Genomic DNA, 13,709 nt, shown 5'->3' on the forward strand with positions numbered 1-13,709 from the left:
AAGAGCTTATTCATTCTCTAAAATTCCGCAAAGTACCATTGCGAGTACATAATCATCTGTGATTAACATAAAAACAACATTGAAATGAAAACCGCCAACAAACCGACAAACAGCTCAACACTCGAAGTGGCTTGAAGGCGGCTCATCCATTTGGGTATTATTCAATTACCAGCCAGAAATAGTGGTGCCTGCTGTTGCGGTTTCTCAAGCCTTTTACGTGCATTGGACTTGCTGCAGCAGCAGTGGCAGCCACAAAAGCGGCAGCAAGAAGCGAAAAATAAAAATAAAACGGCAGCTGACGGTAGTCGAATTAAACAGCAAAATGGCACGCATCCATAGACCCTCGTCTGCATTTCGTCTGCCGATCCCCTGACGGAACCCCCTCCTGCCAATGCGATGGATTTCCTCTGTATATTGCAATCTTATATTCAGTGTTCCTCTATGAAGAGTTTTACGATTTTTAAAAGAGGTTGGTGGCAGCCACTTAAGACCACTTGTTTTTACAACGACAAAAATTCTATTAATAGCTAAAATTTAATTTAATATAAATGTCATTGGGAATGCCTTTCATTAAAAAGGCTTTTCTTAGCTTATGATTATAAACTGAAAATATAAAATCTACTTGCATACAATAATAGTTTTTTTTTTTAAGTATTTGAAAACATAATTGTAAATGCAAATCCTAATAAATTTCCTAATCCTAATTTAAAAAATAATAAAGTCAATTCTAAAATATCTTTGTCTACTTGAAGGGTATGCCAAAAGTAGGCTTTTTAAGACGGCTGCCATTCTGGCTTGTATCTTTGGTTTATGGTTTTTTCTTTCGACGATGGTAGCGCTGCATTTGGCGCTTGGCTGCGTTGAGTTCGCGCCTCCGAAATTCGAAAATCCAGCGAAGCTAGCAGACCGCCGCCGAAGGCAAAGTAGATAGGCAACTACAACAACCACACAACTAAGCAGCAACTAAAATACCAAAACGCAACAACAACTAGAGGGACCGCTCACCATTCGCTGCGCCGCATGTGTTTTGGGCTATTGCGATTATTATTATTGTGCCCGATCGTTGTTGCTGCCTGCTCTTCGTCTTCGGCCTGGCCTGGCTTTGGTTTTGGCTCCAACTTGGCTTGGTGGTCGCGCATTCGCTTCGTGCATCCATCCACTCGGCGACTTGGGATTGGGAACTATAAATGTGCGCACCAGCGCTGCAGTTGGCATCATTAAACCGTTAACCGTCGAACAGTCTACAGCCCAAGAGTGGTACGGAACGTGTAGACCAATAGTGATCCCAAGTAACCATCCCTCGACTCAAACGGGATCAGTTCTCGCAGACCGCGGGCCAATCGCGTGCCACACGACCAGGGAAAACGGATTTCCATTCCCGTCCATCGAAGGATACACGTAGAAGCATGAAGTTAATGGTAAGTCAACAGTGCCAGAGGACTTTAAAAATACTTGAAATGAAAATTAAATTTCAAAAAAATTCCACAAGACTATAAATGATTCAAAGTTAAGATTCAGTAATTGGTCATCTTTGATTGAAAATTGATAAATCGCTCGGAATATCTTAAATAATTCAAACTACTTTAAAACATTCATGATCTAAGACCCATCTAAAGATCTATAGACTTCCTAACCCCAAATCCTTTAAATTACAGCGCACAGCGACATCGCTGGCCCTGGTCCTGCTCCTGGCCACCAGCTACGTCCGGGCTGAGGACGAGAAGGCTGCCGCCCCGGCCGAAGAGAAAAAGGTCGAGCCAGAAGCCAAGGCAGCGACCAGCGAGGACACCACCAAATCCAAGCGCGGTCTGCACCACTACGAGGACTACCACCACCACCATGTGCCCCACTTCCCAGTGCACGAGGAAAAGACACTGACAGTGATCAAGAAGGTCCCAGTGCCAGTGCCCATCGAGAAGATTGTGCACGTGCCCGTTGAGAAACACATCCATGTGCCCGTGAAGGTCAAGGTACCAAAGCCCTACCCCGTGATCAAGCACGTGCCCTATGAGGTCAAAGAGATTGTCAAAGTGCCCTACGAAGTGCCAGCTCCCTATCCCGTCGAAAAGAAGGTTCCAGTACCCGTCCATGTGCCCTACGATCGTCCCGTTCCCGTAAAGGTGGGTTTACTATTTATGAGGCTTAGTTAGGTCCCTGTATGACTCCTTGATTGTGTTGCAGGTCCATGTGCCCGCTCCTTACCCGGTTGAGAAAAAGGTCCATGTGCCAGTCAAGGTCCATGTCCCAGCACCCTATCCAGTGGAGAAGGTTGTCCACTACAACGTGGAGAAGCACGTGCATGTCGACAAGCCCTATCCCGTCGAGAAGGTTGTCCACTATCCCGTGAAAGTGCCCGTTGAGAAGCCAGTGCCCCACTACGTGGACAAACCAGTGCCCCACTATGTGGACAAGCCAGTGCCAGTACCCGTGATTAAGAAGGTGCCCGTGCCCGTCCATGTGCCGTATGACCGCCCCGTGCCCGTGCACGTTGACAAGCCTGTGCCGTACGAGGTCAAGGTTCATGTGCCCGCCCCCTACCCGGTGATCAAGGAGGTGCCAGTCAAGGTGGAGAAACACGTTCCGTACCCCGTGAAGATCCCCGTGGAGAAGCCCGTCCATGTCCACATCGAGAAGCACGTGCCGGAGTACCACGAGAAGCACATCAGCTACAAGGAGCCGGAGTTCATCCACAAGCACATCGAGGAGGACCACCACCACGCCCCCATCCACCACTCGCATCACTCGCACCCCATCGTGGAGCACGAGCACGAGGTGGAGCATGATTTTGCCTCTCATGATTATCATTCATATCACGGCTACTAAATTGGTGAACTGATCTCTTCTCTCTCTCTCTCTTTCTCGCTTTCGCTTTTCTTTGCAGCATTGAGAATGACCTGGGATGGCCAAACCAAAAGTTTCCATTTCCACATTATTCCCAAAAACTAAAAGAAACCCGAACATTGAGAACACCATAAACCAAACACCATAAACCATAACCCGATCATATCATACCACTCCACTCGAATAACAATACCATATCCCCACAATGCAATGCAGATCGTGATAAATGACAGAGATTCAGAGAAACCAGACGAGAGACAGACGAACACTTAGCTTTTAGACCGAAATCTCTTCTAGCCGTAAGCCATAAAACATAAAACCTAAAAAAATTAAACACAAAACACACACTAACGGATACCCTGAAAAACGTTGACGAACACCCGTGAGCTATGTGAATGAGTGAATTGTAAAGGAACTTTAGTTAAGACTTCTAAGCGACACATTTGGGCATGACCCACACAACAACAATAACAACTAGGGATGATTCAGGTCAAGATCAAGATCCGAACACCAACCCACTCCCATTCAACACCACCACCAAGACACACCATGGAAACCAGTGGATTGATGGATGGATGGATGAAAGGAAGGAAGGAAGCGATCGACATTTGACCACCAACATCATAATCATCGCCTGGGTGCATCATCGATGTGGTTGCCGCTGCTGTTTTGTCCTCCAGCCGCGGCTCCTCCCTCTTCTGCTCTGGTCCACCCCGACTCGTGCACCCATCGACTCTGGAACACCCCCGATGTCCGGAGTCCTTCGTCCAGTTGTGTGCAGCGCCCCAGCGATGTGAGCGTGTGATAAGACTTCTGATAGCGTTTAAGCTTGTGCGATATTCGAGATAGGAGACGCCTATTTAAGTCAGTTTGTAATCGAACGTATTGTATTAGTTTTGTAATATTCATTGCTACCTAGTTTTAAATCATCTTATGTAACATTGTTTACTCGTAGGAAAGCAGAAGAAACGGATTTATAAAAAGTACTTAATTTACCAAATATTTTTCCAACTCTGTATAAAATCGAAAAACGAAAATCTCATACAAAATGAAGCTGATGAACGATACACAAATAAATCAATGAAAATCAAGTGATCAAAACAAGATACTCCAATGTGCTTTTACTATTTCCCCCAGTTACTTTTGGTCTAAAGACTATTTGAGTTCCGCATTAGCTCATTACATAAACCAATATTTGCAATTACAAACATTTGTATTTGGCAACCATGAGGCATTACATGAGACATTAGCAGAGTATAGCTTAAAAGAGGTGTTTGCTGTCTTTGAATAAATAGTAAGATAGTAAGAGGTGTTTTTAATCACCTGTCCCTATGTTCAGATTGTTAAATCTATGATTTGGCCCTCTTATAGCCAATTAATTTCGTGTGATTGCAACTATTTACCTTGGCCGAACACACACTCATAGCCACCCTGGCGCACGGAGGCAGCCAAGCATGGAATCAAGTCGTTCCTCTATTGCCCATAAATGTCTTATCTAATTTTCAAATGAGCTAAACATCGCCTTGCGTTCATAATTGCATATTCAGACTGTCTCGCCCACGGAGACAGCCAGCCAGCCAGGGGTGGTCATAGGGGGCTGCCACAAGGCGCTGCAAGGGGACTCGAGAGACCTCGGACTAGACTGGACGGTGCAACATGTTTATTACATTTTCCACACCATCATTTCGCTTTCCACGAGCTCCGCGAGTCCATTTCCTAGCGTTTATTTTGCGGTGTGGGCATTACTTTTTATTAGCACCAGCGAGGAGGTTTCGGTTTTCAGAGCTGCCTTGCCTGCGGCACAGTTGGCTTGTTGCAGCGACCGCAAAGATTTGGTTTCAATTTGCATTTTCGGCTTCATTGAAGCCGCTGCAATTTGCAGAGTGGGTTAAATAAAGTGGGCCATGGATTTATCACGTTTTTCCCCCAGTCGGTTTGTAGGACATGTGCCGCTAACCGATATTTGAACCGCTGGAGACCCGTCAGAGCAAGAGGCCCAGCTCCGTTTTATTACCATATTGGGGCTAACTCTCTTGGTGGCTAGTTGTTTCTTGTAGCTTTGTTTATGTAACTGTAGCATTTGCAGTTTATTGATTATGCAATAAATAATCGCCAGCACAATGCCTGAGACCTGGTGTTGTAATCCCCAATCCTCAACGCCTCCTGTTTTCCCCTCTTAGAGTGCGGCTAATGCCAAAAGAATGGCCACAATAAAATCTGGCTAATGGCTCTGATGGGGAGTCGAGCGAGTACTTCGTTACTGAGGTCGACAAGACAACAGACTCCAGTCTAAGTTTACCATATTAAAATATAAGAAACTTAGGTTTTAATTATTTTATTTTACTGTCTTTAGCAACAGTTGAACTTTGTTTTTTTTTTAAGGAAAACAACTAAATTAGACCCCGTCAAAAGTGCTAATACAAGGAAAACTAAAGAAAGAAAATATTTGTAGATTAGTGGGTTAAGAGCTCGAATGGATATCGTGTGGTGTCTGGATTTTCGTAATTGCTTTTCGTCCGGACTTATTCAAATGATGGCCAACTAAACCCGCTTTTTCTCGGCGGTAGCAGCCAAGTGGAAAGTGAATGCGGGAAACATTGCAGACATGTGAGTTTTCAGTTTCATTTCATTTTTTTCCACCGCTCCGCCAGTGTGCCTGTGTTGGCCATTATGCCATAAGTTAGTGGGCCAACTTTATGGTCGGTTCGCCGATCCCAGCGATCGCAACGCGTAATCGCCGGCAATTTGACGGAAAATGTTCGAAATCGTGTGTAAATTGCAATCAGAAATAGCAAAATTAATAACATGCAGCAGCTCGCATTTTAATTGCTCTAGTTATGCAGCAATATAATTAAAAAGGAGAAAATATTGCCACTAATTATGCAACCAACTGGAGAAATAATGAAATAAATAGAATATTTTGACACTTACTTGATGTAGGGGATATTTGCGGGGATGTGGTACTTGGCGCCCAAGTCGAAGTCCATTTCTGACCGCAGAACTGGCGGCTTTATTCCCGAATATTTTTCTCTGAAAAAAATGAATTCAATAAAACTGTTTTCCAACATATGTATATGTGTTAGGGTACCCACCGCATATTCCAGTAATGACAATTCATGGTTCGCTTGTTTGCATTTCCACTAAACACATCGTAACGCCAATTGTCCAAAGATAAGGCAAAGGGCAAAAAAGCTACCTGAAAGATAAAGTTATATAGTCTTCCGAAGTTCCGAGTAGTTCCAAAATATTTATTAGTTTTATACAAGTATGCATAGTCCAGTAGCGGATTTAAGGAAAAAGGCCCAGTGGGCAAAATTTTTTTAGGGTACATTGAAGGGTATTTTGAAGGGTACAGCCCAGAAAATTTGACAAAAAATCTTAAAAATATTTTGTTCCCAGATTTTGATGCAGATTTATGAAGAATCGATCCACAAATCGTTTAAGGTATTCCGTTCAAGAATCGGATGAATATTTCCTAAGATATGGCCTACGCAGTGAGTCATATGGGGCTCCCCATGCATTTTGCACATTTTGAAGGGGACAGCCCAGAAAATTTGACAAAAAATCTTAAAAATATTTTGTTCCCAGATTTTGATGCAGCTTTATGGAGAATCGATCCAGAAATCGTTTAAGGTATTCCGCTCAAGAATCGGATGAATATTTCCTAAGATATGGCCTACGCAGTGAGTCATATGGGGCTCCCCATTCATTTTGCACATTTTGAAGGGGACAGCCCAGAAAATTTGACAAAAAATCTTAAAAATATTTTGTTCCCAAATTTTGATGCAGATTTATGGAGAATCGATCCACAAATCGTTTAAAGTATTCCGCTCAAGAATCGGATGAATATTTCCTAAGATATGGCCTACGCAGTGAGTCATATGGGGCTCCCCATTCATTTTGCAAATTTTGAAGGGGACAGCCCAGAAAATTTGACAAAAAATCTTAAAAATATTTTGTTCCCAAATTTTGATGCAGATTTATGGAGAATCGATCCAAAAATCGTTTAAAGTATTCCGCTCAAGAATCGGATGAATATTTCCTAAGATATGGCCTACGCAGTGGGTCATATGGGGCTCCCCATGCATTTTGCACATTTTGAAGGGGACAGCCCAGAAAATTTGACAAAAAATCTTAAAAATATTTTGTTCCCAAATTTTGATGCAGATTTATGGAGAATCGATCCACAAATCGTTTAAAGTATTCCGCTCAAGAATCGGATGAATATTTCCTAAGATATGGCCTACGCAGTGGGTCATATGGGGCTCCCCATGCATTTTGCACATTTTGAAGGGGACAGCCCAGAAAATTTGACAAAAAATCTTAAAAATATTTTGTTCCCAGATTTTGATGCAGATTTATGGAGAATCGATCCACAAATCGTTTAAAGTATTCCGCTCAAGAATCGGATGAATATTTCCTAAGATATGGCCTACGCAGTGGGTCATATGGGGCTCCCCATGCATTTTGCACATTTTGAAGGGGACAGCCCAGAAAATTTGACAAAAAATCTTAAAAATATTTTGTTCCCAGATTTTGATGCAGATTTGTGGAAAAGAAATCGAAGGCGTAACTTTCAGCACGAGGGGCCCTGAAATCCTTTCGTCGGGGGGGCCCAGTGGGCAAGCGCGCCTTTGCCCACCTGTTAAATCCGCCACTGGCATAGACTTTTTCTAATTAGACACTACATTTATGTATTCAGGAAATGTTTTTGAAAACTTTTAGTTTCATTTTAAGAACAAACATTTAATAGACAGACAATGTAGTTTTATGTTTCAATAACAATTCCATCTAGCACGAAATGTAGCACAAAATAAAATCATAATGATGGAAATATTAAAGAAATTTAAAATTCTAATGAAAATTGTATGACTGCAATTATTATTGCAAAATAATTTATATTAATCCCTAACATTTTTAAAAGAAAAAATTAAATCCGCCATGGGTTTCCCTAAATGGTATGTTTTTTCAGATCAGAGTTATGAAATAATATTCAACTAATTGGGTACAATATTGAATCTTTTTTTATGAAAAAAATTAAGTTTTATCAAGTAATATAGCTGACAGTAAGCCTAAACATTTACCTTATCAATTGCCATGGTGAAAAGATAGTTGATATCGTAACTAGACTCGTCCAGCGATCTTTGGAGCAATCCTAGAGTTTGTAAGTGTCGAGGAGTTGAAACAGACAAGGCGATGGCATCGCCCACGGCCTGGTGGAAGGCAGGATTGGCGCCGTTCCGGAATATCTTGGGAAGGTGTCGGTACTGCAGGAAATACTGAATGTGGGCCATTTCGTGGTGCACACTAATCAGACTCCTCTGATTGATGTCCGTGCAGAGCTTCACACGGAAATCGTGGCGATTGCAAAAGTCCCAGGCGGAGGGCTCGCACAGAACCCTCCGATCCAATGGCTGTTCAAAAACCGAGTTTCGATAAAACTCCGGTCCCACGGCTGACATGTTTATCGAAGTAAAGAACTCCTCGGCCAGCTGAAACATCAGAAGCGGCGTATAACCCTGCTCCACCATGCGAGGCGTGACGTCGATCAACTTGCGTCCCGGATAGGGTATCAGGATGTCCAGCACATTCGACCACGACTGGCCGTACATGTTGCCAAGAATATGGGAGGGAATCGGAGCTATGCGGTTGATCCTATCCGGTCCATAGTAATCCCTCAGCTTCCGCCGCACATACGCGTGTAGGCTTTCGTAAAGAGGACGTATCTGTTCCCAAACGATGTCCATATCCTGCCGGAAGTTCCCGGACTCATAGGCCAAATACCAATACTCCCCGCCATTGGTCACATCTGAAAGAAAAATATATGTTATGTTTGAATCGAGGATCGAGGTTAACCCACTTACTATTCACATAGGCCACCTCCTGCATGACGTCAATCAACTGCTCATAGCTATCCCGCATGCCCCGACCCGCCTTTCTGTGGAACTCCACCCACGTGTGCTGCAACTCGTCCCAATCCCTGCTCTTGGCCATGATGTCTTTCAAGTTTGGTATGTAGTGAAGGTCGCATTGAAAAGGCTGCTGGTAAGCACAAATGCTGGCGCTGTTGTACAGGAACAGCATCTCATTAAGCAGACGATTGTACTAAGGGAGAGAAAATATATAAGTTTAAAAATATCATAATAATGGCTTACACTAACCCGGTCTAGAACATCCAGGGGCAGAGCATTGGGCCCCACTTCAGACTGCAACATCAGTTGTCTGTAGAGGCGACGATCGAAAATGAGATCTTTGTTAATTCGTTTAGATTGTTCGGCAGTAATACGTTGAAATTCGACATAACGCTGCTGGGCATTGAGCTGGGGAAATAAATTAAAGATAATAGGAATAATTTAAAATAATATTTATTTGAAATCTGTAAAATCGGCATTTGCATTGCTTTCGTATTCTAGAAGTCTCACTGAAAAAGCTTATAGATATATCAAATAGACTTCGCCAATCCACTTTCATTTGGATATTTTTAATTTTGAAAGAAAAAGATGTACCGACATAAATACTTCTTTAAGTAAAGCTAAGAAAATAAAACATAATAACATATTTGGAATATCAATTTACTGCTGGCTTTTATCATACATCCAACAAAGCTGTAACTATTTGATAATGCATTAATTCCTCCCATAAAATGGCCCACTTCCTATAGCAACTTATATAGTTACCAAATCCTAATAAACCTTTTCGATGAGCTCCAAACGCTTTTAAATCTAGGTATCGTAGTTTGTAAAACATAAAGCCCTCTCAGCAACTAACTTCAATCACCAAATATTCCGCAAAACATCAAGACACTCGTAGCTCGGAAAATCTGTGTACATATAGCGCTTTGACATTGGCATGTCTGCCTGGGAATCTGACAAGGCACTGCGACCTTGAGAGCTCGACTTTTCTAACTAAGCCGAGTGGGTGCGTGTATGTAAGAAATCTGGTATCGTGGCCCATGAGAAAATTCACCCCCACCACTGCAAAGATCGCGTGCCTCGTAACCACAATTACATGATGGACGAAAACGAACGTATTTTCCATTTGGCCAAAACCGCTCACTCACCGCTTCCGTTTGGGTAAAATCGTTGACATTCGTCTCGAAATTCCACTGGGCGGCCACGTTGGCAGTGCACTCTAGGGATCCTTTCTGGTCGGACTCCACGAGTAGGGTGCGCAGCTTTTCTAGCTCCTGTTGGTAGCGACGGTCCTGCTGGTACCTTTGTCGCTCCAGATAGCCCTGATTCAGGTTGAATCGATCCTGGTTGGAAAGAAAGGGGTTTTCGAAACGATTTCGGTTGTTGACGCCCACAAATTCCACATTTGGATTGTTATTGTAGTTGTACTGATCGTTGGGATTGAAGTTTCGGTCTCCTTGGGTGGAATAGGGTACGTCCGAGAGGCGGCCGTTCAAGTTGGGATCATTTCCAAAAGCCCGATCCGTGGTGCTCGAAATGGGTCCATAATTGTGGTTGGAATAACGATCCCCGCTAAAGGGGGAGTCACTGAAGTTGACACGAGGGGAAGGGTACGCATAACCGATCCTTTGGCGCTCATCATTGGTCTGGCCGAACTGAAAGGGAGATGGGCAAGGATAACATATTGTCCTTGAACAACATTCTTCATCTGGGACAACTCTAACCCGAAAGTCGTCCAGACCATCGTCGGCTTGGCCCCCGCCGCCCTCGTCGGAATAGGGCGGCCCGTACCGCTGGTCTCGATCCCGGTCCGCTCGCAGTTGGGCGGGTGTGGTGGCCACATTCGGGGTATAGCCGTTGTAGAACACCTCTGGACGGGGGGTGGGCAGGTTCAGCTGGGGATCGGCCCAACTTAAGCTGGGACTGAGGCAGAGCCAGACCAAAAACGAAGCACTTTTCATTATATTTATCTTAAGATCTATATTCCACACTGCCAAGGTCGCTGCTGACAGCAACGCTTTTAAGCTCTTTCACAGCAATTAGGTATTTTAATTACAAGGTACTGACACCACTTAAGCATACAAGATGGATAGGATTAAAAATAATACACGGTTAGAACCTGAAGTGATCTTGAAGAGATAATACTCTCCCTTTTTATTCACTTTTCAGGTTTCACTTTCACTTGAAGCACACTTGTTCCGATTTCGCAGTTGCAATGTTTGGCCACCACCCACGTAACGTCCGGTAACACGTCTAAAACCCTACTGACTAGACAGTAAGAATATTTTTTCGAAATTACTTGCCACTTTTTTCCCAACTCGAAAATGAATTCAAATTTGAACGCAGTCGCTATCTCAGTTGCAGTTAACGTCGCTGTTGGCGTCGTCGTCTGCGATGTACGTATCTGTATATATATTTTGTATATTCGTGTGAGATAATCGCAATTAGCACTGGGACTCAGTTGATGTCGGTACTAGGAGAAAAAAAAACAAACAAAAAAAAGTACACCACAACCAACGAATCATCCAAAAGCTTGGGAACAACAATGGGGGGACACTCGAATGTGTGAGCAGATTTGTATGTAAATGTGTTTGGCATGCATGTTGTTACCCTCCCATTATGAGGGAGGGTAAGGGTGCCCCCACACACAGGTACACGAACCTGCACTTGTGTGTTTCAGTGTACTTATCAGAAAAAAACACAACCGCATAATAATGGTTTACTGTGAGAAAGTAAACGACATTTGAGTGGACTGCTGTGGTTACGACTCACTCAATTTTAAAATAAAGTTTGAAAACTCATAAAAATATAACCATTTAGAAGATTTTGTTTAGCTCACCATTAAAATAGGTATTATAATAGTTATTCTTATGCTCTATACGTAGAGCAACTACTGCCGCGCATGCGCTCCACACATATTTCAAGATTCATTCAGCATCCACCCGCATTTGTGGCATTTTTGTTGCCGATCTTGACCCAGCGAAATGTGGATACTGTCTTGACTCGGAGCAACAAAAGCAAACAGGTGTAGTTATGTGGCTGCAACCAATGCGTTCCACCTGGTGGCAAGTGCAAATCACTGATTCAACTCAGGTTAATGGCCAGAAACTAATGTGGTGTGATTTCGATGCAGTTGGGCATGTAAATATTGGTTCCACAAGCCGGTAAACTTGAATTACTTCAGAAGCTTAATGTGGAAAATGACTTCAACATAGTAAAATCAGATATGTTTACCATATCATCTTTTTTTAAACTTTTTCCTATTATTTGCTTTTTAGACTCTATGTTACTTAATGTTAATGATTCACCTGAATCGAATTTTCTTATTATAATAACAATTTTCACGACTAAGAAACTGACTATTAAAATGCAAGGTGTTGGGTTCGAGAGCGCTACACCCTCGCCGCTGGAAAGTGCAATGGTGACACAGAATCACGTGAAAAGGTTGACTCATGATAAGGGAACGATTACTGGAGATGCTCAAGATACGGGGACATGGGGAGAAAACTATCCTCTCAGGTGCTGACTTGTGTGTCATGACTGGCCGAGCAAATGAATTGAATGACTTGGCACGCTGATTGATGGCTTGATTGCCAGACAAACGAGAGTGCACGGAATATGCGAAAGATATGTGATTCAGACTATAATTAGATTGGGATCTGTGGAGTCTTTCTACCTAGGAAATGAGCTCATAAATATTTGCAAAATTTATGATTTGGTTGGCTGCTTGTATATCCCTAAAAAAATTAGATGTATATTCGGCTCTACGCTAATTAAGAGTCAAGGTCGAGCTGTAGACGGTAGAAATATTTAGAAATATCACATCACACCCAAGCGCCAGCCCTGTAAGAACAGTTTAATATAGAAATACCTGATCTGGCCCTGTAAGAACCGTGGGAAAATAGCGCCCAGTGCCCAGTAAGTAATTAATCTTTACGAGTGAGTAGCTTGTGTAAGTCAATACTTTGAAAAAGCACCGACCACTTAGCTTGACGCACATTAAGCACGTACCGCCAATAATATATATATTTATTCCCAACTATAGCCATTTGTTCGACTGTAATATGAGGCTATTGAGCGAAGAGCCTCCGAGAGTCATCAAGTGCATCTTAATTGTAGTACTCGCTTATGTTTTGCATTTGTTTCAGATTCATTCCGGTAATTAAAGCTAAACAATGCCGAGCTCTTTGCACAAGTTAATCATCATTAGGGTAGCTTTAGGTGAAAACTATTTAGATTTCTAATAGGAACTGATTTAATTATAAATCTGCTTCCCTTGTTTGTTTAAGAAACTATATTGGATTAGGTTAGAGCAGAAAGAAAAATCATTTGCGGTCTACCTATTGTTAGGTAGTTTGGTTTATATATTTTTTTAGAATCTTTTGTTGGCATTTCCTGACGTTGAATGGGTTCCGGGATGAGAGCTTTTTCTGTGTGCTGTCATTTCTAATTTTCCGACCTCTTTTCGTGGGCTCCGCCTGGCTCGGACTTGGCATCGGGCCTAATATGAAAATTGGCAAAACCATATCTTTGCCGCTTCCGCTCACTAGTGAACTTGACTCTCTCGACATTGGACAGGGGGCTGCCGGTGTTCTTGAGCCACTCCTTCATGACATTCACCTCGGCGGGTCGACCTTCAATGTATCCCCTCACAGTGCCTCGGTCCGTGTTCATGCACCAGCCGCGGAGACCCAGGTTCTTGGCTTTCCTCATGGCGTGCCGACGGAAGTAGACGCCTTGCACCTTGCCGAACACCTCAAACTCGCACGAATAAACGCCGTCGGCCGCCATGGCGGAAGGGTCGTTCCAAACAAAACAACAGCACGACACAAAATTTTTGAATTTTGTTAAAAGATGGGTAACTGAAAACCACAAATACAAAATGAATAAACAACAATTTGACTTAAAATAAAACGAAATCTGAAACCAGGTTTCTTTTTACCAAAACATCCTTAT

General features: G+C 42.9%; 3 protein-coding genes across 4 annotated transcripts in view; 1 reads left to right on the forward strand and 2 right to left on the reverse strand.

Annotated features, from left to right (window-relative positions):
• Nucleotides 1-11,116, reverse strand: part of Ance-3 (angiotensin-converting enzyme Ance-3) — a 43,156-nt gene extending 32,040 nt beyond the window's left edge. Inside the window, exons 1-7 of the mRNA XM_017253320.3 lie at nt 10,478-11,116; nt 9,902-10,408; nt 9,003-9,161; nt 8,706-8,946; nt 7,926-8,650; nt 5,934-6,037; nt 5,773-5,871 (exon numbers count right to left, since the gene is read on the reverse strand). Coding sequence (XP_017108809.3) covers nt 5,773-5,871; nt 5,934-6,037; nt 7,926-8,650; nt 8,706-8,946; nt 9,003-9,161; nt 9,902-10,408; nt 10,478-10,714 — 2,072 coding nt within the window. The 5' untranslated portion in view covers nt 10,715-11,116. The remainder of the gene's footprint in view (nt 1-5,772; nt 5,872-5,933; nt 6,038-7,925; nt 8,651-8,705; nt 8,947-9,002; nt 9,162-9,901; nt 10,409-10,477) is intronic.
• Vajk1 lies at nt 1,211-3,947 on the forward strand. Of its 2 annotated transcripts, XM_017253322.3 has the most exons (4): nt 1,211-1,418; nt 1,656-2,120; nt 2,182-2,772; nt 2,882-3,947. In XM_017253322.3, exons 1-4 carry the CDS (start codon nt 1,407-1,409, stop codon nt 2,885-2,887), a joined length of 1,074 nt encoding a protein of 357 aa, XP_017108811.2. In that variant the 5' UTR covers nt 1,211-1,406; the 3' UTR covers nt 2,888-3,947. The 2 variants fall into 2 exon arrangements, with proteins under 2 accessions (XP_017108811.2, XP_017108810.2); XM_017253321.3 differs by having other exon boundaries at nt 2,182-3,947.
• Nucleotides 11,117-13,096: 1,980 nt separating the features above from the next.
• On the reverse strand, nt 13,097-13,667 carry Acyp (Acylphosphatase). Its single transcript, XM_017253185.3, has one exon. The coding sequence runs from the start codon at nt 13,542-13,544 to the stop codon at nt 13,200-13,202; it is 345 nt and encodes a 114-aa protein (XP_017108674.2). The 5' UTR covers nt 13,545-13,667; the 3' UTR covers nt 13,097-13,199.
• Nucleotides 13,668-13,709: the final 42 nt, after the last annotated feature.

Source organism: Drosophila bipectinata, chromosome 2L (genome assembly GCF_030179905.1).
Source record: "Drosophila bipectinata strain 14024-0381.07 chromosome 2L, DbipHiC1v2, whole genome shotgun sequence".
Lineage (NCBI taxonomy): Eukaryota > Metazoa > Arthropoda > Insecta > Diptera > Drosophilidae > Drosophila > Drosophila bipectinata.

What these genes read in the sequence shown, in the direction of transcription:
- Vajk1 (XM_017253321.3), top strand. An exon ending in ATCGTCCCGTTCCCGTAAAG is followed by an intron (nt 2,121 to 2,181) that starts GTGGGTTTACTA and finishes ATTGTGTTGCAG; the next exon opens with GTCCATGTGCCCGCTCCTTA.
- Acyp (XM_017253185.3), bottom strand. Translation starts at nt 13,544, where the DNA reads ATGGCGGCCGACGGCGTTTATTCGTGCGAGTTTGAGGTGTTCGGCAAG.